The sequence below is a fragment of the Squalius cephalus genome, assembly GCF_949319135.1.
Source record: "Squalius cephalus genome assembly, chromosome: 14".
Classification (NCBI taxonomy): domain Eukaryota; kingdom Metazoa; phylum Chordata; class Actinopteri; order Cypriniformes; family Leuciscidae; genus Squalius; species Squalius cephalus.
In genome coordinates, this window is record NC_137135.1 from 20,633,800 (window position 1) to 20,660,205 (window position 26,406).

The 26,406-nt window shown below is 37.5% G+C and overlaps 3 protein-coding genes across 9 annotated transcripts in view; 1 reads left to right on the top strand and 2 right to left on the bottom strand.

The window, feature by feature from the left end:
• kdrl (kinase insert domain receptor like) overlaps positions 1–8,533 on the bottom strand; it is a 43,234-nt gene extending 34,701 nt beyond the window's left edge. The window contains exon 1 of the mRNA XM_079891842.1: positions 8,040–8,533. Within this exon, the coding sequence (XP_079747968.1) occupies positions 8,040–8,109 (70 nt within the window). The 5' untranslated portion in view covers positions 8,110–8,533. The remainder of the gene's footprint in view (positions 1–8,039) is intronic.
• Positions 8,534–10,924: 2,391 nt separating this feature from the next.
• tex11 (testis expressed 11) lies at positions 10,925–20,852 on the top strand. Of its 2 annotated transcripts, XM_079891849.1 has the most exons (29): positions 10,925–11,066; positions 11,289–11,398; positions 11,592–11,676; positions 11,865–11,944; positions 12,119–12,199; positions 12,367–12,486; positions 12,646–12,726; positions 12,854–12,939; positions 13,593–13,650; positions 13,895–13,990; positions 14,086–14,167; positions 14,256–14,334; positions 14,434–14,585; positions 14,710–14,795; positions 15,472–15,609; positions 15,722–15,824; positions 16,614–16,738; positions 16,889–16,974; positions 17,077–17,130; positions 17,209–17,249; positions 17,322–17,396; positions 17,495–17,565; positions 17,686–17,802; positions 18,667–18,739; positions 18,850–18,999; positions 19,523–19,631; positions 19,761–19,881; positions 20,262–20,429; positions 20,750–20,852. In XM_079891849.1, exons 1-29 carry the CDS (start codon positions 11,039–11,041, stop codon positions 20,819–20,821), a joined length of 2,727 nt encoding a protein of 908 aa, XP_079747975.1. In that variant the 5' UTR covers positions 10,925–11,038; the 3' UTR covers positions 20,822–20,852. The 2 variants fall into 2 exon arrangements, with proteins under 2 accessions (XP_079747975.1, XP_079747976.1); XM_079891850.1 differs by lacking the exons at positions 11,592–11,676; positions 11,865–11,944; positions 12,119–12,199; positions 12,367–12,486.
• An 818-nt stretch (positions 20,853–21,670) lies between these two features.
• Positions 21,671–26,406, bottom strand: part of dlg3 (discs, large homolog 3) — a 94,214-nt gene continuing 89,478 nt past the window's right edge. For 5 of the 6 annotated variants that reach the window (XM_079891845.1, XM_079891843.1, XM_079891846.1 and 2 more), the window contains 3 exons: positions 26,219–26,328; positions 24,286–24,377; positions 23,707–24,129 (listed from right to left, as the gene is read on the bottom strand). In XM_079891845.1, coding sequence (XP_079747971.1) covers positions 24,023–24,129; positions 24,286–24,377; positions 26,219–26,328 — 309 coding nt within the window. In that variant the 3' untranslated portion in view covers positions 23,707–24,022. Of the gene's footprint in view, positions 24,130–24,285; positions 24,378–26,218; positions 26,329–26,406 lie in introns of all 6 variants that reach the window. The other variant, XM_079891848.1, reaches the window with a different exon arrangement.

The following is a 26,406-nucleotide window of genomic DNA, read 5'->3' on the forward strand; positions in this document are numbered from 1 at the left end:
TAATGCAAGTTATTTGTGTTGCCAGGCAAAAACGATATTTTGATTTTCCATTTTAAAAACAGTCTTCTGGGAAACCTCGTCTGACAAAAAGACCAGATTAGGGTCTTTTGGTACAGACTGGTTTATGCTGGTCTTACTAGTGGACCAGCACACCAATGCTGATCACCAGTTTTTCAGTCTCACATGGAATCTTAAAAAAGCAGTGTTCATGCATGAGACACTAAAAAAAGCTGATGTGGCGCAAAGGTCAAAGACTTCCATCTAGCTCACATTTACATTGAATTTTTTATTTTATTTTAAACATTCAAAACCAGTGAAGTGGAATGCAAAGACATTTTTTGTGGACAGCTTCAAGGTTTTTATTGTTTTTCTATGTCTTCACGGATATCATGACTTTTTCAGCGCCTCATGCACGAGTGTCACGTTTTTAAGTCGCTAAATGAAAAGAGGTGTGAATATATAACAATAGTTTTGGTAAGTATTTGAGTAAGAATCTCATGTAGAACAGTCAGATTTTTATTTAAGATTTTAGAACGGAAAGTTTTGTAATACAACATCAGCGTTCAAAACACAAGATGATCTTTTAAAAATATTTTTTGGATTTGATTTTAATGATTTTAATTTTGTGTATTAAAATCAGGATGATTGACAGTCTCATACCGTATACCATGAAGTCATTATCAGTACATTATCTGACCAATAGCAAAATTTAGTTTAATAAATATCTTAAAAACACAGCTGCATTCACCAGAATGAACTTACCACACCAACACTGCCACTTAATATGAACTTCCTCTTAGTATGCTACAACATCATTGTTGTTTCACAGTACAAGGTTAGTTGAGGGGAGCGGATGTAGCCGGAGATTTTCACGCAAAGTACACACCTCTATCAGCTTGATATTATCCCTCTGCCCAGAAGAGACAAAGCCAGACATAACCCCAGCCGTCCTAGTCAGTAAATAACCTCCCCTACGGGGACTCACTTATTGCGCTGGAAGCTTTTTCTTTTTACACATCTGTTCTGTAGATATTTGGACATCTTCTGAGAGTTGTAGAAGATTTACATTTACACATGAAATAAAACACATTAAAAATGTCTTTGCTGTAATGTTGGTGTCAGACAGTAACTTTATGCAGACTCAGACAAACACAATCCATCATGAAATGTTTATTTCCTAAATCTCATATGGACAAAATGTACAACATATGTTCTAAGAGTCATCACTCATTCTCGTCAGGATGTTTTTAGAAACACTGTACATCTTAATCTGTAACATCAGAGTTAGAAGATGCTGCTGCTCCCACTGTACTGAAAGAGAGATATTAGTCAGAGTGAGTCTAACTGGTTTTGACCACTCTGAAATATGTGTTTACCACACAGAAGCTTTGGTCTGATACGAGATACGTTTTATTGAGAATTATTCATTCCTGCTGACATCCAAATTTTCGTATTTCCCTCGAAGCCTCATTCACAGATGTACGCCTTCACTCAAACACATACGGTGAATCACATCCTATAAAACCCAACAACTCTTGCTGTCTTCACAGCTGCCCTGTTCAGCAGGGGCCCCCAGCAGCCCACTTAAGAAGAGCACTTTCTCATAAAAACCTCTCGTCTCTGTCCCTGTACACCCACGTATTCCCACAGCACACAGACCCCCACCTGCCCCTGATGTCTGCCCAGTGCTGACCTCAGCACGGCACTTTGCCCCTCTCTCCAACAGCTGTGTACTGCATTCCTTCATCACAGAGACTGCAAAAATGCTAAAAATGAGGCTTGTTGTGTTGCTTCAAGGGGCCTGGGACCTGGTTTCCATTAAAGCCTATTAAAAATAAAAGACAACCATGGAAGCATGGAAAAAAACACAGCACTGATGCTACGTGCGTAGGTTGCCATATTCAGCATGATTAGCCTACGTGCCTCTCGTGCGAAAGGGTAAACGACACGTCACTGTCACAAGGCTCTGTTCCTCCTGACCTCCCACAATCATGAAATCAGTTAATCATGGCATCCTAATAGATATTTGTAGTTTTGTGAGGGAACAAGAGAATCGTCAAGTCCAAATAAGTAGAGGAACTTTCACAAAGATGATTGGTCTGAATGTTCAGTGTGAGATGGGAGGCGCAAAAAAATGATGTGTGGGTTTTCCATGGAAAGCCGAATTCTGAAGTACTATAAAAAATAATGTCAGCATTGTCTTGGAAACATTTAAACCAACAACTGTTCAGCAACCAAAATGTGTCATTGGTCCCTGATGGGTGTTAAAAAATCTGGAACTTATGAAGTCAGATGATGTTTGAATTTTTTTTTTACACAGATTTAATTCAATTTACTTGTGTACTGTCTTTTGTACAGAGGAAATCCTGTCGCTGCCCAGTAAGCATTGGTCATAATATGCGGAATTCCCTACTCTGTGGCTGGTACAAGACTGCCTGTGCTTCCCGTCCACCCATGTGATGCACAGTGCCAGTAAAGCGGTCTCTGAGGACAGGGCAGGGGGAATCTTTGGGCTTACACAACAATAGTAATTCATTAATCCTTTAACCTTGCTGCAATATCCATTATGATTTCAAAGCTTTACAAGCAACGAAGGCTTCTTGATAATTAAAAATAACGTCAAACAATAGTAAGCATCTCCATGGACACAGAAGCGAACATCAGGCAACCGTTGAATGCGACCAATTGCAAATTCATTTCTTTCCTGTCTTTTTTGAAAGAAGACAAAGTACCCTTTTGGGACATGTAAAATGTCTATACAGTAAATTTCTATTTAAGCTGACTTTGAGTTTTGACAAAAACATAATGTTGTGTAAGATCTATTGTATTACGAACCTCCAGCATGTTAAAAAAAAAATGGCACATAACAAAACACACTGTCCTAAAAATTGTGACTGTCATCTATGTTTATATCATAAATCATGTAATATGTCTGGTAATGTCAGCTAGCTGTTCTTACTGCCAAAATAAACCCAGACAGATCAGGTCTTGTATTGTTTGTATGTTATACCAGTAATTATGACTGTTTACCAAGTAAAAAAATGACATTGGAATAATACAAATATTGGAACTATTGATTTGACTTTGTTAGTATTATTATTATGTGAGAAGAGAGAGATGTCACAAGAAGCATGGAATGTATAAGAAAATATTTGACAGTAAAATTACACAAATAACCAATCAAAATCAAGTATTTCAGAGAGCCGTGTAATAAAATGGTATAATATGTCTGCTTATAAATTTGCTATAATGCATGTGCAGACAAAAGTGATTATTTTGCCTCTGATTATAAAGCTTTTACATAATATTATTTGATGATTAATTATCATTGGTCCGGACTGTCACAAAAACAACAGTAAAACAAATCCACGTTCAAAAAGCAGACTTAACGGTAAACTCTTCACAAAACTAAAGACCACCCACTAAAAAAAGTTGCTACTACACCTCCAACTGTGCTGCCTGCCTTCATTCATTGAAGTGTTCTCTTATTGCAAGTCCCTCTGCTACAACTACTGCTCCCTGCCAAGCCGCTAGGTTAAGACAACAGCAATGGAGAATGCCGATTTTATTAGTTCCTGGATTGGTCTTTGGAAGGTGGAGTCAAAAACCGAACCCATATGGAAAAAACCTATACGAAAAAAATAAGATGGTTAATTAAACAAACAACATCTAGCTAAACTGAGTGGTAATTCTGGTGAAATATGAATATGACAAACCCTAGAAATATTAAGTGGATTTGAATCCCATAAGCTCCCACAATATGTTTTGGAGGTCAGGGGATTTTGCTGTTCTTCATGCTGGAGATTCTCCTTGAAATTGCAATATAACACAACATGGGCAGCCATCCAATTTGTGTGTCAACGGGAAAAAATCAACTTGGATGAAATACCAAATGACAAAAAACACAGTACAACAATGTCTCCAAATCACATTGCCTGAAGTTCTTTGCAAATTCTGACAAGTTTGAGAGAAGAGAAACATGTCAACATAAATTTTAATGCAGTACTTTTAATGTTTCATGAGGGGGAAAATGGAAAAACAAAGTTTGCAAATGTAAAGAGAGCAAGCAAGAAAGCACACTGCACCGTCTATGCTCGTGTGCTACCCCACCACTGTGGGATGAGTGGATGAGCTTGAATTGCACTTGGCTGACCCCTACCTACTGTATTCCTCCCAACATGCACTGCTGCTGCTGTTCAGTAGGAACACTATAGTTCTTCCTGAGCTTGAAAAAAAACCCTCACAGTAATCAAGTTCAACCCAGGCACTACACAGTCTAGTACATGTTCAAATAATTATTTTGCCACCCATATTCATAGTTTACAGTATTTAGGGATGCGCCGAACACTGAGAGGGGAGGGGACACGTTGCGTAGCAAGGTGCAAGTAGAGTTGAACTGAAACTATTTTGACTGTATAGTGCACAGAATTTGTGCATAAATATCTTTTTTAAACGCACTGTTAACATATTTCACTGTGTGACAAAGTCTGTCAGGCTTGATGCACACACTGTAAGCAGTACAGAGCTACAGTTTAGGTTCTGTTTTGTCCAGATTAATTATCATTTAGATTAAAATGTGGTTCACTTTCTTTGTGTAAAGACAAAGTTCTGTCATGAAACGCTAGATGGAGCAGACCAATAGGTCCTTAACTCAATCTTGCAATTACATCATTCTCTATAGGGAACAGTTGATTGGTTCCTACTGTATCAGTAGCCAATGAGCTTGCTGCTCATACTTCAAATACTTGGCCAGCATTTGTAGCAGTTGCAGTGCTTTCAGAAACCCTCCACCTTCCCCAGCTCCACCTGTATAGATTTGCTACAAGTAATTCATGTGTTATATTGTACAGCGGTAACATGTCTTACTTGCTCACAGCAGTGTGTCGTGTATCGTGTATACTTGCTCTGCAGCAGCAGCAGCAATAACCAACAACTCAGAGAGTTGTTGAGACAGAAATAAGATTTAACAACTATTAAAGGGAAAGTTCACCCAAAAAAGAAAATGAAAACCTGTAAGACTTTCGTTCATCTTCGGAACACAAATGAATATCTTTTTGATGAAATCTGAGAGATTTCTGTTCCTCCATAGACAGCTACGCAACTGACACTTTGACACTTCAAAAGGTTCATAAAGAGAGATAAAACTAATCCATAGGAATTGAGTGGTTTACTAAACAATTTCTGAAGAGACACAATCACTTTATGATGAACAGATTGAATTTAGGCTTTTATTCACATATAAACATTCATCAACTCATACACCAGTTATGCTAAATGTACAAGAACCAATGAAGTTTGTTCTCGCGTGTCAAGCAGGTTCAGTTGAGCTTCTGTTAATGTTCGCTGATCAATGTTTAAATGTGAATAAAAGCCTAAATAAATCTGTTCATCATATAAAGCAATCGAGTCTCTTCAGAAAAATTGGACTAAACAGCTAGACTCAAATGGATTAGTTTTATGATCTCTTCATGAACTTTATGAAGCACTTAAGTTTCAGTTGCGTATATCTGTCTATGGAGGAACAGAACGCTCTCAGATTTCATCAAAAAGATCTTAATTTGTGTTACAAAGATGAACGAAAGTCCTACGGGTTTGGAATGACATGAAGGTGAGTAAATTATGACCATTTAAATTTTTGGGTGAACTAGCCTATCCCTTCAACTTTGTGATGGCTAACTCCAGATAATCATTTTACAAGTTATGGCCATTACCAAGACTTTATCTCTGTTACGCAGCATAAATGCATCCAGTCTGAAAGCACAAAGTGAGCCTGCATTGCAGTTACTGTATCCTTTGCCTTTGTGCTGCTTATGCATGCAATGTGAAACAGGCCTAATTTGTCAAGCCAGTAATCAAATCTTTTTTTACTGTAAAGTTGTGATGTTAAAGAAGCCAGTGCGAGTGCGCTAACACGTATTCAGAGTGTTCTGAAAAGTAATGTAATGCGGAGGGTTCTCAGGCTATGTGTAAAATTCCATTCCATAAAGTATTTTCACCTTTAAATGGTCCAGCACATTTTGAAAACAGAGCCTTGGGCAATATCTGGATCGTTTCAAGATGCGTTATATCTACAAAGTGGCATAATTTAATATTTCTCTTACTTAAAACATACTTCCTTCTCATTCCAGTAACTTCTAACAGCCAAGTTAAGATGTGTTTCACTTCTCTAAACATGTAAAGTTTAATTTATCTAGTGCTGAGTTTGACTAGTGACTCTGACTCACTACTTTGTTATGCACTAAAGTTTCAATTTGATAAACTAGAAAGCTTAATCATTAATAATTAAGAAATCACATGGATAATGTCACACAATTGAGCTAACAAAATGTTTGATACAAACATCTGAAATAATCACAATGCCCCACCACAAATCAGTTAACATGACAGAAGTGGCAAACAGCTATTGTCTTCATGCCCTATTTCTGACTAATGGATTAACCATACACCCCTGATATATAAAATATAATGGCATGCTCTTCCGCTCAACCATTGTCTTAAGGTGGACGACTGACACACATTTGGAGTAGAGGAGCAAGCAAGAAGTCTGGGGAAGGAATCTTTACTCAGGTAGCGTGTCACATTTCCGTGACCTCTACTGCCAGAACAATTCCAGGGTGCCTCCTGCCTCTCCATCCGCTTCCTTCATGTGTCTTTCCCACGCTCGGCGTGAGGACAGCGAAGGAAATCTACTTGGAGACCTTGTAGACAAAGCTTGAAGACCCAAAAAGTCATGGGGGGAGCAGTATTTCCTCTGTTTGGATGAGAGTAAGAGCCTCTGTTTGTTTGGACAGCAGGAGGAAGACCTGTATCTGTGGTGCACAACTGCTATGTCACAATGAACAATGGCATCCACCTTTTACTATCCATCTTGTTATAAAGAGCTGCAGCCAGAAAACCAAGCAGCCAAGTGTCAACAATATACTCTCTCTTGTAAACACATATTCTCTTCTCAAACTCAACAACACTAGAACTGGAGATGTGCCCAAACTACCCATTTACAATAAACTGTTTTGAATGTTATCAAAAAACACACCTGATATTTCCATCACAATGTGTTCATTCTTTGAATAACTCAACTCGTCCAATGGGGCTAGTTGAGTTATTCAAAGACACTGACAATTGTCAGTCAGAATTCACTGATACTGGCCTGCTGTTCTTCCATAACTAGCTGTGGACCATTAAACAAAATTTACCATATGATTGGGGTCCCATAATTGAGTAAATGTCAGTAAAATCATTTAAGCCCCAGCAAGGATAAAACCTCTCCTGCTTGCTAAATGAGCGCTTTAGTTAGTGCCAGAGTGCAGAGCGCTCAAAACCCAGCTGCCTAGCTAGACACAATTTGGGAAACCCGAACAGATTCTTATAATGTATTTGGCACATATGCCACATATAATCTCCAAAATGCTACACCAAAAAAAAAAAAAAAAAATCTAAGTATAGGTAGACAGCTTTTTGGGTTTTGAGAAATGACATCCAAGTAGGCTACCTTATTTTAAAAACTCATATGTTGATCATCATTCAGTGCACCAACATATTTGTCCCCATCTATTTAATTTGTTACAATAAATGGAATTTATACAAGATAACATGTGTTTTCAAAGTTTCTTCTCTTCAGTAATTAATCAGTAATTAATACAATAATTAAAGTCTAAATAGTTTAAAAAGTGCAATGAACTCATGACTGAAGGTCAATGACATTAAAGTTTAAATAATATAACATTTTAATGAAGAAAGTTCTCATACTGTAGCAGGATATATATTCTACAACGAACTTTCAAATAACACCAGAACAAGCCATAAACCTAAATATTAGGCTAATTCAATGCCATAAGTGATGTAATTTTAATCTAGCACAACACTAAAATGTTTTCATCATTACATCCGCATTTGTTTCTACAGTATCCATTTACTTTGCGTATCAGGATGAGAACTGAACTTCAAGCCGCATCTGTACAACAGCAGCCCAAAGAAAGCAAGAAGTTATCGCGTGCAGCTTCACTTAAAGCGCAGAAAAATGACAAAAAGCGCACACTTACCACTTGAGAAGAAATTAAAAAGCAGCTGAAAAGTGAAGAAACCTTTGACTGAGGGTTGAACAGAAGTCATTTCGCCCGTTAAAATAACGTGCCGAAAGATATTCCGTATACTGTCACTGTATATTTGATGTGGTTGTTGTAGTCCACCTGGACTGAAATGTCTCTTGATGTTGAGTTAAATGCGTATAGTTCCCGTTGTTATGTCAGAGATGGTTCTTTCAGTGATGCCTCTATAATGAAAACACGTCCCGTAGTCTCTCAGTAACTGTAAAGGTATCGCACGGTACTGCGCCTCTGCCCCGGTCCAAACACGAGTGGAGCAACTCCAAACTACTCCCGAGGTCAGGTGCGACGTTTGCGCTTCCTTCCTAAAACTGAGTGAATGAAATTTCAAAAACTAGACTCTATAAAGAAGGTTTAACGATAATATAACAATGAAAACAACTAATAATGCTAACCGACTGATAAACCATCCCACTGCCTTTGGCTTTTCTGCCGAGGTTTTCCTCTTGAAGGCTTTATATGAGTGAAGCAAGGACGGAAGGACGCAACGTCACCATAGTAACTGCAGCGATACTCCTAGTGCACTTCGCGCGCACTTTCCCTGCCTTAACTTAAAATATATTGCTTAATTCAGACTCTTACAAGGCAGAATATCTTTAAATAAACGTTTGTGCACTTTTTGTCCGCTTTAATGAAAGGTGTAGCCTATTTCATCTCAGTGAAATGTCCCACCCAAATGGCTCTATGAATGTCAAGACGCTTCGCAATAGGCATATTTCAACTGCATTATTTTAACCAAACTCTATCGACCCCCCGTGGAAGAGACTACCTAAAATATCTAGGTTCAAAGGTAAACAGGCATTGTCTGATAACATATCAGACAAAATACCTTGAAAAAACATTTACAGGGTTTATTTTTAACTCCAGAAACAGGATGTGCAGCTAATTTTATATCAATGTAAATAATCACAGGGCTTCTTTTCACCCTCCAACACCCCATGGTGAATGGATGCACCAAAGTCTGTTTGTCTTTTTGATGCTTCAAATGAGGACACGCTCCCCGCAACGTCTGGCAACACATTGTCCATTCATGTCCTTCCATCTATATCACTTCAAATGCACAGAGTAAGATGGTCAATCTGTTGGAGCAGAAATCAAAAAGTCTTGTGTCAGAATACTTACAGTTTAATACAGTTTGCTACTGATGAGATATACTGTTAATGTTACGTGTGGTTTTCTTCCTTCAGTATTGATTGGAGGATGATGTGATTATAAGGGTAACTGATGACAGTTTACCAGTTACTTTTGTGACTCAAAGTGAAGGTTGCTGACTAGCTGTTAATGTTCAGGTTTTAGTTATCTCAACCTACCATTGATGAGGTTTATATATTTAAATGATGCCATTTATATTTAATAAATCATTTTATTCTGCACTATTTTTATATATAAAATATTATTTATTAGTTATTAAATAGGACTGTCAAATGATTAATCGCGATTAATCGCATCCAAAATAAAAGTTTGTTTTTACATAATATATGTGTGTACGGTGTATAATTATTTTCTATATATAAATACACACACATGCATGTATATATTTAATAAATATTTGCATGTATATACTGTGTATATATATTTATATTATATATAATTTATATTATATATAAATATTTTATATATAAATAACACATTTTTCTTAAATATATACATGCATGTGTGTGTATTTATATATAGAAAATAATTATACTCCGTACACACACATATATTATGTAAAAACAAACTTTTATTTTGGATGCGATTAATCGCGATTAATCGTTTGACAGCCCTATTATTAAATAATTAAAAAACGCCTGTTTCATTTTAATAAGCTTAAAATCGTATGTAACAATACATAGGCCTACTCGTTGAGGAAAATCCTTTAACCAAGACATTTCTGGTGATGTTTCCTGGTTTGGCAGCAGAGATCTGATTTAGGTATTTCTTGAATCTACTACAAAATAATATTTATCTAGCAAATAATGAATTTTCTTCCAAAGTAGAACTATTTTTAAATCTGGCACAAATGTATAAATATGTCTGCTATTTTAATATTATTTATGTAGCTGACTTTAGGAAATATTTGTGCATCTCTCTGACCACTTGTCACAAGGATCATGTTTGTTTTTTCTTTCTCCTGTGCAATCAAGCCCTCTGAACTGATCACACATTTCCCTCAGGCCAGCGCGGTGGCTAGATAAGACTCAGGCAGAAACAATTGCTGGAAGCCGCACACTGAGAGGAGTGGGCTTTTAAGACATCTTATTTTTGAATCTAGTGCAGTGAACACAATAAGAGACTTCACAACCGATTCTGTGTACGCAGCTTGAGCTCTTTCCTTCAGCTCAACAATGACCTCCCCTGTTAAAACAAAAACCCCAGCATTATCATCAACGCATGCTTTCTTTGGAGTGAATGAGGTTCTGATGGATATCATGCTTAAACAATGCTATTATACCATAAGGTTCAAACCTTTCAATAAGGACAGAGTTGAGAATTCAAAATAAATAGCAGCATGTACGCTTGCAAACAGTAGTTCTTCAGTTATCTGAAATAATTACTTACATCTGTCCTTTAGGATATTATATTTTCTATTTTTTTTATATTTATTCAATCTTTTGCACAGAGCACATTGTAATCTACGACGTTACTAATTACCTTTATTGTTGTAGCACTGATAAGCTTTGATTTACCACGCCCATAAAGCTGATTAAATCTGAAAATGAAAAATTTGAAAGGAAAGTGAATTATAAATAACCGTGTGTGAGACACCACCTTGTGGCCATACAGCAGTATTACACCCGGAGTGCAGCGCGCGCGACTAGGTCAGAGTGGGTTCTCGCGCGCGTTTTGGCGGTGGACGGTCGCGAAAGGAGCTTTTCTGTCACGGTCACACAGAAACTACTGACACAAAATATTTTAAATTACGTGACTCTATATTAAAATACACGGACAGTAATATGGAGCAGTTTGCAGTCAATGTAAAAAGTAAGAATAGCCTATATGTTGTGGTAATGTGAAGATATGTGGTATATCTATGTCAGGGATAAGCTATTATGCAGGTTAGAACTAAATAATTCATCTCTTATGGATATTATAAGTCATTTTATTATCATCTGTTTGAATTATTTCAACTTACCTTGCCATGAAGTGATTTAACACAGTATGTGAAGCTGTTTCGTGTGTGAAGGTTGACTCTGTCTTTCGCAGGTCTGTCAGAGAAGCTTCTCCACGGACAGGTCGATTTAGATGAGGTGATTGAGGCGCTCTTCAAAGAAATCTCAACTCTAGATGGCGCAGCACAACTACAGGATTCACAGGTATACCAAGTTACCAACCTCAGTTGAAATCTACGGAAGCCCTTAAAGATCATGTGTTATTTATTTTTTTATGTCTTATGTCACTATCACGTCGACATAACATTTTTCTTCTTTTTATGTTAACAAATAGCTTCCATTGAAATCTGGTAATTGTGCTTAGATATTGAATTAAAAAAATATATAATTTTTGTAGTTGGAGGAAATCGCCATACAGTTGTGGAACTGGACTGTGATCAAACGTGTTGGCTCAACTATTACAGAAGAGCAAAAGGCCAGAGGTCTATCTGTCTGTCTCTCAGTGGTCTATCTTTCTGTTTGTCTATTAATGGATCTGGTTGTCAGTCAGTCTGTCTGTTTTCTGTCACTATTTATTTCGTAATATACTAACAAAAGAAAGTTTTAAAGTGTATCCCCAGATGTTTTCACAGATGTCAATTATTTGATACTCTACAAACTCATGTTTCAGTGCGTCATGTGGCATGCAGACTTCTGTATTTATGCGGGCCTAATAACCCATCCGAGACTTTTGTTCGCAAGCAGATACTGGTTAGTCACTCACTTGTTCCAGCAGTTTTATTTGTTTAGCCTATATTAATTTAACATTCATGCATAAGACAGTGATTGATGAAGGGGTTCATGTTAAGGCACTGTAGATTTGTTCATTTGTTCCTGTCATATTTTATTGTATATCACTAAAAAACTGAAATCTCTGTTCATCAGATGGCCAGTAAAACAGGGAGAACATGGCTTGATTGTAAACAACCCAAACTTGCTGATGTTTTTTTGAGCATGGCTGTCAATGTACGTATGAAGACAGAGAAAAAATAGATTTTTTTTACATTACATGTATGTCAAAAAATAAAAAAAGATATAGTCATTGGATATTGGAACATTAAAAATACCCGTAATATTATTCAAATTCTTAGGGACTGTAATATCAAGAAACAAAGAATATGCTACTTTCACAGAGCCTGGAGACTCTTTACAGCAGACTAACTTCCCATGGAGATCGTGCAGAAGATATAAACACACCAAAGGGAGACATAGAGAAAGACTTGCTGCGGATTTTGTCTTATCAAGCTGAATCTGTGAGCAGAACTGCTTAGCATGTGCAGTGACTACGAAGCCTAAAATTAAATGCATATATTTTGAGAATTTAGAGCATTTTTTTTTTTTTGACAATTTACACAAATATGTTGACCTTTTTTCCCCTCAAATTTAAGTTATCTTGTGTGTATTCTGTATAGGCAGTTTCTCAGGAGCAACATCAGGAGGCAGTGTCATGCATGCATCGATGTAGAGAAATGCTTCTCCGTCTCCCTAAAGAGGTGAACAAACTGTTGTCGTCAGTATGTTTAGTGGTGTCATTGGTTTATTCTGATTTGAGAGAGAGAGATTTAGAAAATACAGACTATAAAAAAGAAATAAAAACACTTTTTGTGAAATCTCCTTTAGACTGGAAATCTCTCTCTCATCTGTTACAACTTTGGGGTTGTCACTTACAGTCAGGGAAAGCATGAAGAGAGCACATTTTGGCTCAGGTAGGGATCTCTAATATACAAAAGTTATATTTTAATATAATTCTAATATTCTAATATTCAAAAGTTTGGGATTGGTATGATTTTTTTATATTTTGTAAAGAAATACAAAATATAAACAGAATCAAAAATACAGTAAAGACAGAGTAATATTGTAAAATTTTATTACAATTTAAAATAACTCCTGTGATGGCAAGCCTGCATTTTTAGCAGCCAGTCTTCAGTGTCACATGATCCTTCAGAAATCCTACTAATATGCTGATTTGGTGCTCAAAAGCATTTCTTATTATTATCAATGTTAAAAACTGTTGTGTTGCTTAATATTTTTGTGGAAACTGGGATACATGTTTTTTTTATCAATAGAAAGTGCAAAAGAACAGCATTTATTTGCAATAGAAACCTTTTGTTCAATATAAATGTACTGTCACATGATACATTTAATACATCCTTGCTGAATAAAAGTATTAATTACTTTTAAAAAAAAATCTTACTGACCCCAAACTTTTGTAATACTACAATATAATTAGTATTAATGTCATTGAAGTAGTGTACTTCACTTTTAGACACAAACATTTATGTTAGATTGCCCTACCATTAAGACATTTTTCCTTGTTTTGTAACATTTATTTCCACTTAACTTATATTATGCATTTCAGCCAAAGTTATGATATTGGCAAGATGAATGTGAAATACTCACCAGGATCAGAGACGCAAGTAAGAAATATAAGTCAAAACCTATATACTGTGGGGTCAAAAAATCTGAGACCACTATTGAAAATGTTGCATTTAGAAAAATGTAATAATTTTTTCTCATTACAAATTATTTTAACAGCATAATAAATGAGTAAAAAACACATTCAAATTTAATGTCCATATCCTACAACTCTGTTTATTTAATGTTTAAATTCTTTTTTTGCATTAACTGAATGCATTGTAATCTTATTTCCCTTTCCTCCAGGCCAAAGTCTTGCGACTACTTGCAACAGTTTATTTGGAGTGGGACTGTCAGAAGTACCTGGAGAAAGCTATTCATGCTGTGAGCTTGGCTAATAAGGTAAAGCATTTCTATTCTAGTGCAACCAGATCTTGTCAAAGTACACCAGATTCAGATGTAGCACACACCATACTGTTTTTTTTTCCTTTTTTCAGGAGCATATGCAGTTGTCAGGCCTCTACCTGAAGATTCGTATCTTAGTGAAAAGCTGTAGCCCAGATGATGCAGTAAAATCTGGTGAGCCCAGTTACACTGCTGAAATTAGTTTGTGGATAGTATTTTTCCACCCCACAAATGTTTCCCTTCCTTTCCCACGTCCTGTCAGGGATGTCCGAGCTACTGGCCAGCGAGGTTCCTCTGGAAGTGTGCTTGAGCGTAGTAAAACTTCTTGTGAACGAGAACAGGTATGATCTCTCATCTTTCTAAACAGGCACCAAAAAATCATCTTCTTGAAATCTGTGCTTCAAAGGAACAGGCATTACTTAAACATGCTGTTGTTTCAGGGAGCCTCTGGCCTTTGAGTTCCTGAAGAGGGTGTGTCAGCACTTTGAGTCGTCTCCTGAGCTGGGCTCTGCTCTGCTCATGCATATAGAGCTGCTGCTGCAGCGGGACAAAGAGCTGCTGGCCAAGCAGAAGATCGAGGATGCTATCACTGGTACTCAAAACTCATTATTTTGTTACCCAGTGAAGTAACTGAGTAGTTTCCATTCTATGTTTGTGTTTCATGTTGTTTTATTAAACAATTCTAACAGAGTTGTGTGTTTACTTACTGTTTTTAGGACATTACACAGGAAAACAACTAGCACCACAGACTCTATCATCTCTCCACCTTCTGCTGTGGGATAGAGCTTCCAAAAACTTTGAAGTATTACATAATGTTATTCATTTAATGTGGACACCCTCTGCATAGCTCTTTTTAAATAACTAACAATCAGAGTACTATCTCTGTTTAGGGGTCCATACAATTTTTTAAAAATGCTTTTGAAAGAAGTCTTTTATGCTCACCAAGGCTGCAGTTGTGAAAACAGTTGTGCTGCTTAATATTTTTGTAAAAACCATGGTACATGTCTTTTGTAAAAAAGTCTTACTGTATCCACACTTTTTTTGGTAGTTTGTATAAAAAAAATTTCCCCTACAATCAGTATAGAAAATATGTTTTTGTGTGGGTACGGTTTTCTTTATATCCATAAATAAGAACTTGAATGTGCGAGGCTTCTGGTGTCATTTGCTTGCAGTTATTTTACCTGTACATAAACAGTCCGTTATGCAGCTTTATATCGCAAACTTGTATTTGTTATCATATTATTTTAATTTATTGTCAATATTATAAACACTGGTTGATAGCGCAAATAGTTTTACCGTTTACTGCGTTTTGTTGTTCTTGTAGTTAGCAGCTAATGAATCGGAAATCTCACACATTCAAAGAAAATAGCTTACTTCTGCATTGCGAAATAAGGGGGATAGTACTGTATGTTTCCACCATGATCAGGTAGTTGTGATTTCTGTCAGACAGCTGTCATGTTTGTTGTCTTCTTCCATAGGCCAATAATTATTCTGAAGCTCTGGAGTGGTATAACTACTCACTGAGTTTCTACAAAGCAGGTGAGTTGGATCACAACCTCGCTAAACTGCAAAGAAACCGAACCTCCTGTTTCCTGAACCTGCAACAACTTGACAAGGTAGGCGGCAAAATAATGAAGGACATCTCATTACATGCACACAAGTTTATGTATAGCGCTTTTACTACATGTTTGTGGTAAAATTTTGCATATTATTAAAATCTTTTTGAAGGCAAAAGAGGCTGTAGAAGAAGCAGCAAGGATTGATCCAAACAACATTTTTACACAGTTCAACATCTACAAGATCGCTGTCATGATGAACAATACAGAGAAAGGTAATGGAGATGAGGAAAATTAACTCTCAGGAGTCTCAATGTAAAATAGCCAGGGTTGAAATGATCATGCAAACCCTAGAAATATCAGAGAGTTTTACAGCTGTGATTTCCAGGCCTTGAAATGTCAAGTCAGTTAATAAAATCTTACATTTTTTGTAGTTAATTGATCTTTGTACATGTGTAGAATACCTGAATACCTTTTTTTTATTTGTACATATTATATATATACATATATGTATATATATGTTTTTTTTTTTTTTTTTTTGCGTATATAAATATAACCATTTAAATATATGAACTCCAAGGACTGGTACCTTACATACACTACTGTTCAAAAGTTTGTGGGCAAAGGTTTTTATTTTTTCAAAGACAGTTTAGACATATATAATGTTATACATTTTTATTTTAAATAAATACTGTTCTTTTGAATTCATCAAAGAACCCTGAATTTTTTTAATCATGATTTCAAAAAAAATATGAAGCAGCACAACTATTTTGAACATTGATAATAATAAGAAATGTTTCTTGTGCACCAAGTCATCATATTATAATGATTTCTGAAGGATCATGTGACACTGAAGACTGGAGTAATAATGCTGAAAATTCAGTTTTGCCATCACAGGAATAAATCAAATTTTAAAATAGAATCAAATAGAAAAAAATCCCACCCACCCCAAACATTTGAACAGGAGTGTACACATGGAAATCACCCCCAGAAATCACTATAAAATGATTTTTTTTAAACAGATCTTTTGATATGAATGTCTGTCTTTAATGTGTGTGAATAAGCTGCTCTGGCTCTAAGAGAGATTGGCGCTCTGGCTCAGACTCCAGTCGCCAGTGAGGACAGACTGCTAGTGACCGAGAACGCTGCAGCAAACCTCCTCAGCCTGGCAGCGCAGATCGCCCTTGAGGTTGGCATGTGACTGTTCTCTCACTATTGATTCTGTATATTCCTCCACAATAATGGTTCAAGACAGCAGTCACTGTACATTTGGGGAGGTTAATATGCCACATAATTGTTAGTACCTCGGATGTACTTCAGCAGTGATTTTTCACCACAGCACGAGCAGCAGGAAACAGCCATCAAAGCCCTAGAGTGTGTGTGTGAACACTCACAAGATGTTGCTCAAATCCTCACTGCGTTGAGGTCAGTCACACATTCACTGTGAGCTTTAGCACATAATGCTTATATCAGTGAGCACAAGTATCTATGGTACAGAAACATCATTTCTTTATCTTTCTCCCCTAGGTGTTTAGTACGACTTGTTCTTTCAACAATGGAAAACATTAGTGAGGAAAACAGGTTAGTAGATCAATGGTGCAGAATTCTGACATTCAGCAAAAGCTGCGTATGTCACACTCTTATCTATTATTAAAACAGGAATGCCAACTTGGACACCCTCTTGTCGTACCTAAAGACAGGTACGTTTAACCTTGATCTTTCATTACACTGTTATGTTTCTCTGCATTGATGTATGCATATTGCATTTACAGCTCTACAAAAACTATCACAAATCAGCCGTATTCAAGGCCAGGGAGCAGAAGAGGCCAACTGGTTCAGGAGAATTGGTGCTTATTCTTAAACCTCCTACTGTTGAGACACATTTAACTATTTGGTGGTTCTGTTTGATTGGCTGTGTATGTTTTGTCTTACACTCAACTCTCAGCGTGGAACTCAGCCCTGCAGTGTGAGCACAGTCCTATGAGGATGAGGGATTTCTTTCTTCTCTCCTTCCAGGTAAGTTCAAGTACAGTTTCTCCTAGAGGCTGTAAGCTAGTTTATAATCAACTAAAGACGAATCCACATGAGTTGGGTGTAGTTAAAGTGAGATGTGTGATGTGCTGTCTGGCTGGGCAGCTGTCACAGCTGTGCGCCCCAGACCGAGCTGTGTTGATGGGGCAGAAGACGTGTCTGCTGATGGCTGCTGCTGCCTCTCTGGAGATCTGCAGGAGCTCGGATCACACTGAGCAACAGGTGGATCACACATTCATTTTCACCTGACTAAACATTAACCAGTAGGTAAGAGGCGTTTTGCTTGCTTTCTGAGGACATGATGAAGAATGTAGTATGAAACTTGACACTACACAAATTCAGAATGTGGACTGAAGTTATATGTTTAAATGCACAATAATATCAAGGGTTTGGAAGTTTCTTAGTGAAATTCTAAGATTGCTACGAACCCTCCACTTGGGCCCCCATTGTCCACAACAATATTTAAAGGACCTAGTTTCTATAAATTAAATGTAAGGATTCTAGAACTTTTAGGAGCTGAATAATAAGGGAAAATATGGGATAATAAGGGAAAATAAGGATTTAATTTTTTTTTTTTTTACTCAGTTTCTACCCAGTGGATTTTTTTACCCAATTTATTAATTTACATTATTTTTTCCAGGTATATAAATCACACTTTTAAAATTAGGTTCCCTTTTGTCCTTTTATCTGATTCTTCAAAGAAAATAAAAACAGTTGTTGAGTAGGGGAATTAAAATAAGAAATATCTTGCTGTAGCTGATTTTAATGTAAAAAAATATATATATTTGAATGATCTTTAGGCCCCCTTGGAAGTGTGTTGAGGGGGCTGCAAAATTAAAATATAACTTTTATATAACATTTATTATGTACATAAAAAATAATACCCTTGATTATTTTAATATATTGACAGCCCTAGATTTTGTTAATGAAAACAAGCACTTTTGCTCTCATTTCAAGCAGAAGTAGACTTTGGAGTTAAAAAGGTTGAAATCTTAAAATGTTCTTAAAAAAACTTAATATGTTCTCTGATTGTTACCGCGACTAACCAGCAGAGGGCGCAGTGTGTAATATCTGCTGTGCTTTCAGACTGAGCTGCTGACCCAGACTCTAGAGCACATCCAGCTCTGTAAAGAGATCTGGATGACCATCAGAGCATCAGGTGTCACATATACTATTTTTATTCTTTTACAAATGCAGAAGTAAGTTATAACCTGTTTTTCCAGAATAACAAGGATTGTAAGAATTTTGGTACTTTCTTTCCTCAATTAGGCACTTCCCCTAAAGACAAAACAGACACATTATTGCTGCTCTATGAGTTTGAAGCCCGGGCCAAATTAAATGATGCCAAGCTTGAATCTGTGCTCGAATCAGTTTTGGAGCTGGATCACATTGAGCCCAAGCTGTTAGAAATGATCGCAGGTCAGCTTCTCCAACCATAACCCCCCATATTTCAATTTATTGGCGGTGAAATTCCGACTGCATGTAAATATACCTTTAAAAAGTTTGGGGTCTGTACATTTTTTATAAAAACATTTTTGAAAGAAATTAATACTTGTATTTAGCAAGGATACATTAAATTGATCAAAAAGGAATCTTAAAAAAAAAACATTGATAATAATACAACACTTTTCTTGAGCATCAAAGCAGGATATTAGAATGATTTCTGAAGGATCATGTGACACTGGAGTAATGATGCTGAAAAATCAGCTTTGCATCACAGGAATAAATTACATTTTAAAATATATTCAAATAGAAAACAGTTTTTTTTCAATTGTAATAATATTACACTTTTTACTGTGTTGTGATCAAATAAATGCATCCTTGGTGAGCATATGAGACTTACATCAACAACATTAAAAAATGTTTATGACCCCAGACTTTGGAAAGGTAGAGTACGAAAGGACAGTATATGCTCTGATGGTCCTGTACTTTGTGTCTACAGCCTTGGCAATGGAACCACCAGCCCATTTCCCCATTCTGTGCAAGAAGGCACTGAGGAGCTCCCTATCTCTACACAGGAAACAACCACAGGTCGACCTCACAAACTGCAGGTCAGACTAGCCGAGTGTTTGTTACTTACACAATGATAGATAACAAAAGACATCAAATGGTTCCTCATGTGACACACACCTTATACATATATGTATGTGTGTGTGTGTGTGTGTGTGTGTGTGTCACAGTAACTGTTTACACAGCCTGATTCAGCTGACCCTGCCAAGCGGTGTGTCCGAGTTGCAGCCCTGCGTGTTGGAGGAAGTGTGGGGCTACTATGAGCAAGCTCTTTCCATCATAGCCACTGCAGTGAGTTGGTTACGTAGACTCCGCAACCGTCCGTCTCACACGACCCGCTGAAGCTCAGCCCTGCAATTATCCCCATCTTTGAAAGAATCTCCTGTTTCTGTCAATGGGCTTTTAGTTATGCCTCAGTTAGCAGATGCTCCATTCACCAGCCTCTTCCTGCCAATTTGGATGCTAATTTGAAAATATCGCCCGTATCCTTTATCTTGGACTAGTGTTGCAGAAAGCTTGCATAAGCATCAGGGTTCAGTTCTAAATTTGTGACCTTCATGACATTATTGAAATGAAGTTGCATTATAGAATTTTGCAGCTAGTGTTTAAATTGAAATATCTGATTTCTCCATTTGAACCGTCACAAACAGGCGTCTTCTCTTCTCACACAGCCCGAGGACTTCCCAGAGCTGGAGATCCTGTGGCTGCTGACCCGAGCGTGGAATACGGGAATCCTGCTGTACAGTCTGGCCCAGTACCCCGAGGCAGAGAGGTGGTGTGGGCTGGGAATGAGCTTCCTGCGGCACCTGGGCTCCCTGCAGGACAGCTATCAGACTCAGGTAACGCCGCTCTACAGCTGTTTGAGCACTCGACCCAAGGTGACGGATGTCATTTTCATATTCTTCTTTCTTCAAGTCAGGTGTGCAAGCGGTTTTTCTTTTTGTCACCTCATTCGGAGGTGTAATTAGAGCAGCAGGAGTAGGTACAGCTATGTAGGTAGTTAAAATGGGGAGGTTTAGTTCAGCTAGTTGAGGCAATAATTCCACATCCAAGTTCCAGGAATTCACAAGATAATATTCATTAAAAACCTTTTGTTCATGTTGATTAGTAAAAGAAAATGCAGCAAGGTGTGAATAAAACATGAAATGTAACTCCCCAGATGGCGGGTCTGTACAGTGAGGTGTTGGACAGGCTGGATAAAGCAAAGAAGAATCTCATTATTGAAGAATGAATGATGGCAGCTTCAGTCGCAGATGGAGATCTCAGGTCTAACGGCACGTGTTTAATATGTAGTGTGAATTTCTGTGCATGTTTTTGACAAGCTAATAGATGTACAATGCATCTGAGGGTTTGTTCGTACAGTTATGAAATGTTCAAAAAATAGAATTTTTTGTATTCATTTAATCTGAAATATATATATATATTTTTTGGCAGTATTATTTTATTACCTGTCATTCGGTTATTTGTTTGAGCTGTCCTTGGTTGACTTGTTCAAGTCAAAACATCTGCATTGCGATACAAAAACAAATAAAAATGCATGCATTGAAATCGTAACAGAGTCACATAGTTTATTTCCAAACAAATAAACTCTTGTCCAGTCCAAAAAAAGAAATAAAACTAAACAAAAAAATAATAAGAATTGGTAGGACTGTGTTCCCTCCTGACCAGGATATAAAAGAGCAGTTTTCCTTGTGTCCTGATAGGCTGAACCACCTGTAATCATGGGGAGGACACTACTGTACAATCAAAGGGTTCATATTTGCAAGCACTTACTGCACAGGTGTGCTGTCACATCAACAATTCATAATCACTCAAAAAGACAAACCAGACCCCTTCCCTCCCCATTTCACGATCATGTCTTCTGGAGCAGAGACCCTCATTAGTACGCCAGAGCTGCTCTGATTCAATCCACTTCATTAGAAATATAGTACAATGAATTAAAATTCTTTGGGCTTCACCAACACGGCTGACCAGCATCAATGGTGCGAACGGTCAGCCGCTGTTCTGCTGGTCACCTCGGAGGACCAGATCTACGATAAATGAGTAATTTATGCTCCTGGTTTACTTTAATATCACTCTACGGGTTGCTGTCCGCATGTCTTTATATATATATTTTTACATTTGTTTTTCATCTATACACTCAGACAATTTCCACAAGATATCACAAGTAGACAGGCCGTATTGTAGGGAAGCTGATTCCCGACTCGCTAAAAAAAAAAAAAAAAAGTTCCGATAGGCAGCTGTAGATATTTTTTTCTATAGAGAAATACCAACATTACGGCACATTTGTATGGAAATTAATCTCAGAATAAATTCAAAGTTTACTTACCTGACATTTGTGATTTATAAAACATGTTTGTCCCAGTTGTATCACACATGCATGAAGCACAAGTGAGGGGGGATATTTACACTTTACAGCTATCATACCCATTAAAACAGTCTGTAAGCAGTTTATAAATGGCTCTGTTCCCTTCGATTATTCCCTGAACTCTGGTTTTGACACAGGTATGACAGCTGATTTCGAGACGCTTGGCAGGTGAGCACACCTGTTTAGAAAATGCCTGCGGGGCAGGGGGTGAGAGTGGGCCCAGGAACATCCCTTGCTTTCCGCGGGATCCAGACTTCTCAATACAGAAAGAAAGAAGCGCCTTCTTGAGGGAGCGAAGAGATCGAAGGAAGCACTGTACTTATGTATCCTTGAGCACCGTCCCATTCCATCATGATTCCGTTCTCTCCAGCTGAACCCAAGGGCAACCACAGACATAGTGCTTACAAAGTATTTCCAAAAAAAAAAGAAAAAAAGAAAAAAAGAGGACTAAATATTTAGAATACACAAGTATAATATATCAGCATGTCTGGGTGTTTAGTTAGAGGAGAGGAAATCCCTTTGAGTTCATACTTGCTCTACACGATCACAACACGATTGTGGCCCTTTTGTTGCATTAAAAAAAAAGACAAAAAAAGACAAAAAAAAAATTTACCCATCAGATTCCTGAGCTCGCCAAGCTCGCCCCAGCACAAGGCTCAACACAGTGAAGTAAACATCAGCCCGGAAATAAAGAAGAAGAAAAAAAAAACGTTTAAAAGCTGTCATAGCAAAGAACAGATTTAATCAAACCATCGTCGAGTTCTGGGGAAAACGGTCAATCTCAGGCTCCACTAACGCTTTAATATCAAGAAGGACATCCAATACAATTATTGTCTTGATTCTACCCGTTTTAAGGCTGCGATCCAGGGCAGCTAACAGGACAGTACCTTGTTACCGTTCAGTCTGAAGAGAATATAGTCATGGAAGGCAGAGGAAGTGCAAGTGGGCTGGTCTGCTTTTCAACAACTCCAATGGCGGCCAAAATTGGATTTCGCTTAAGACAAAAAAGATTCGCAAAAAAGGATTTCACAGAGGTAAGACACTTAAGTCTATTGCACTCACAAGTTAGGCCTCCAATAGGATGATGGGAAACTCACACAAATAGCACTAAAATCGAGTCTCCCGCTAAGCACTGATCGGTTGAATAGTGTCATTCCCCACCACGATTGACAGGAATTTTACAGAAGCGTTTATTCATCGTAAGGCAGTTTGGTGCTCTGCAGAGAGCCCAGTTACACCTCTCTACCCCCATCTTTAATACAGAGCAGCTAAAACCACAAGAAAGAAAGAACACAAAAACCCAAAGACAAGTAAATGAAATCTAACAGCCCTCCAAGTAGACAAATCTAGTGAAGTGTAAAATGTGTACCGTATCATTTCATATTATGTAATAAAATCTCTCCGTAGGATTTTTATTTTCCATGTGATGTCAGTAATATAAATGTATAGACTCGAACCCCGTTTTCCATTTTGTTCCGTCTCCGACCGTGTCGCCATACAAATTGTCCAGGCAGCCGATCGAATAAAGCGAGCTGGTTTGTGAGTACTGAAGATCACCGTCAGTTTTGAAGTTTCTCCGCTTATAAATATGAGCAGTGACGGTACCATCAGCAGGCTTGATCTGTATCTAGTCCTTGTAGAAAACCTCGCACAGCATCCGCGAATGTCTTTTCCAATGAAACCGAATGAACATATACAAGGTTTCCACTCGTGTCACCATCTCCGAATCCCCGGCTCCCCGTTCTCGCTTTAAGACATTCTCATCATCATAATCATCAAGTCCGTCCGAAAGCTATGAAAGGATTCGCTCAGGTTTCCCTTTTTTGTTTTACATGACAAAAAATTTCTTTAGGAATGGCATTTCCAATCTTGAATGGAATTGCTGAGAAACTCATGCAGGGGTGTGCACAGTCACAATAATGGTGATAAGACGTTTTTCATTTGAGGGTAACATAATGATGACACTAAAACTTGATATGAAACATATCAGTGAAAGGGAAGGAAAGGTGTCAGGTGGAAGTGGGTGTAGGGGGTCAGGCGGAGGGCTCCATGGAGTCAGCGAGCTCAGAGCTTCTCTGCGGATGGGATCCAGATGTAAGGGCCTGACTGCTCCTCTATGATCAGCTTGATTTTATTATAGATCTCGTCTAGCGAGTCACCCTGGACTATGGCTGTAGAGAGAGAGAGAGAGAGAGAGAGAGCGCAATAATCATACTACTGTACTGATAACTCTTGTTAAACAGTAACAGGGACTGGACTATAAGATTTCCCCTGAATACAGTTAAGAGAAATCACATGATGGTGGTGAGAAGAAGAAAAAAAGTTACCTGTGAAAAACTCTCCAAACTCTTGTTCAAGCTTCACTGCCTTATCAAAGACTTTATTGGCTTGCTCATATGTCTGCCTCTTATTCATTTCCCTGTTGAACACAAAGATTTGCATTACTTATTTCACAATGCATCATGCAATAATCTTTAACATTATAAATAGTGATGCACTGAAATGAAAATTCTGGGCCAAAACAGAAAATTCAGGATGAACTTCTTGAAAATTCTTGTTTTTTTACTTATTTTAAAATATTATTTTAAACTGTATTAATATTAGACTTTTTAATTCAGAAAATGCAAGTTTATTTAATAATTAAAACTTAACTTAAACTCGCAAATGTAACAACAAAAAATGTATATCAACTTTTTAATAATGTTTCTACTCCAATTTGGTGGTGAAATATAAACACTTAAGCCCAGGACCCAGCAAGTTAACGTCAAAGATCTACTGGCGACAAAAGCTCTCGACGACTGCGTCTCGGCCAAAAAGCTGTGCTTGAACACACCAAAAGGCCTAAAGGCGACTGTCAACTAACACGTGCATTCTGCGCCTGCATGCAAGCAGGTATCAATAGTCTATTTTCATCATTTAAAAAGGGAAACCGAAACTAGGACTGCAGGTATACAAATAGTTACAAACCGTCAGCGCTTGCTTTCCATTTTGAATATCAATCACTTCATTCCAGTAGACTCATGTTATTATAAAAATATTCGTTCATTCGAATGCTCAGGTAAGATGATGTAAAATTATAACAGCCTTCTGTCTGTATCTAGATTTCTTTGTTCGCTTTCGCATTTATTCTCGTTCACTAAGCTGAACAGCCAATCAGAGTTCTCTGTTTAACCGATAGCCTGGTGCAAATTCAACATGCTCAGCCCAAAAAACCCAGGCGGCTTCTGGCTAGAGCCAACGGTGCGGAACACAATGAAAAAACTACGCCGACCGACGCTCAAAAACGCCTGACATTGCCTGACTTGGTGTGTCCCGGCCGTAAACAGTGGCTGTAATTATTTGCTTTCAAGGCAGGTTTATTCAAATGTGCATTAAATAATGAAGACATCACTAACAGGTTAAGTAAAAATATGATGAATATGTAATACAGTGCATATATTTAGCAAAATGCTGCTCTCTGGATTTATTTTTTCTAGCTAACTAACGAGATATGGACATTGAGGGTACATTCACTCGACAACTATGTACTAAAAGCGGAAAAGTTGTTCTTTTGCGTTCGTCCATCGCATAACACCGTTTTATTAACTAACAACGGAAAACTTTGTGTAAACGGCCCCTGAATGGCTTTCTTGAGGTAAATGTAACATTACGGAACATATTGTGTGCTTTATTTGTAAACATATTGAGATTACATGATACATTTCAGTAAGTCATTCTACATACCTTCTGATGTTTATTTAGTGCTCTAACTAGTAGTAAAGAAAGAGATGATCGGTTTATGTGTGCTTGAGAATGCTGCTTAAACTACAGCGAGTAGTTTCGTTACGCCGTGTTAGAGCGCCGAAACGATTTTTAAAAATTTTGTGTTAAAACCTTGAAATTTGAAACTTTTGTTTAATATTAAAACAAAGGCGCTATAAATGTTAAGTGAAGTTCTGTTCATTCATCAAAAGAAAATAGCATCAACTAAAAGATCGATCTTGAGTTTTAAGAATCAATATCAGTACTGTTTAAAATTGTCCACACAGCTGACACGTTTAACTGTTGTAGTTTATCCACATTGTATGCATGAAACAGACGCTGAACAGACAAAATGCGGCATCGGAAAATTTCGAATGAAACGCCACTGATTCGGTCAATTATTATGGCCCTTCAAAACCATTTCGGCTCAAAACGAAGATTTTGGTGCATCCCTACTTATAAATATATTATAACTTGATCCATTTAATGTCATTTCTGAATACAAAATCTTACACTTACATTAGGGCCTCCACAGATTTTGGCTTGATGAAAATGGCGATTGGATAGAGCTGTGCTTGCTGCAGTCGCTTTATGGCGTTCCCAGACACATCCAGGATACAGTGTTTCCCCTACAAGAGGATTAAAGAAACCCTTTCATCCTGTGTCACACTTTCACTGCACACAATGATTGCCACAGGGAAAATATT

Bases quoted from the DNA above. Each gene is read 5' to 3' on its own strand.
- tex11 (XM_079891849.1), top strand. From the start codon at position 11,039: ATGGAGCAGTTTGCAGTCAATGTAAAAA. The intron at 12,940-13,592 runs GTAGGGATCTCT...TATGCATTTCAG, and splicing joins GAGAGCACATTTTGGCTCAG to CCAAAGTTATGATATTGGCA. The intron at 15,610-15,721 runs GTAGGCGGCAAA...ATCTTTTTGAAG, and splicing joins ACCTGCAACAACTTGACAAG to GCAAAAGAGGCTGTAGAAGA.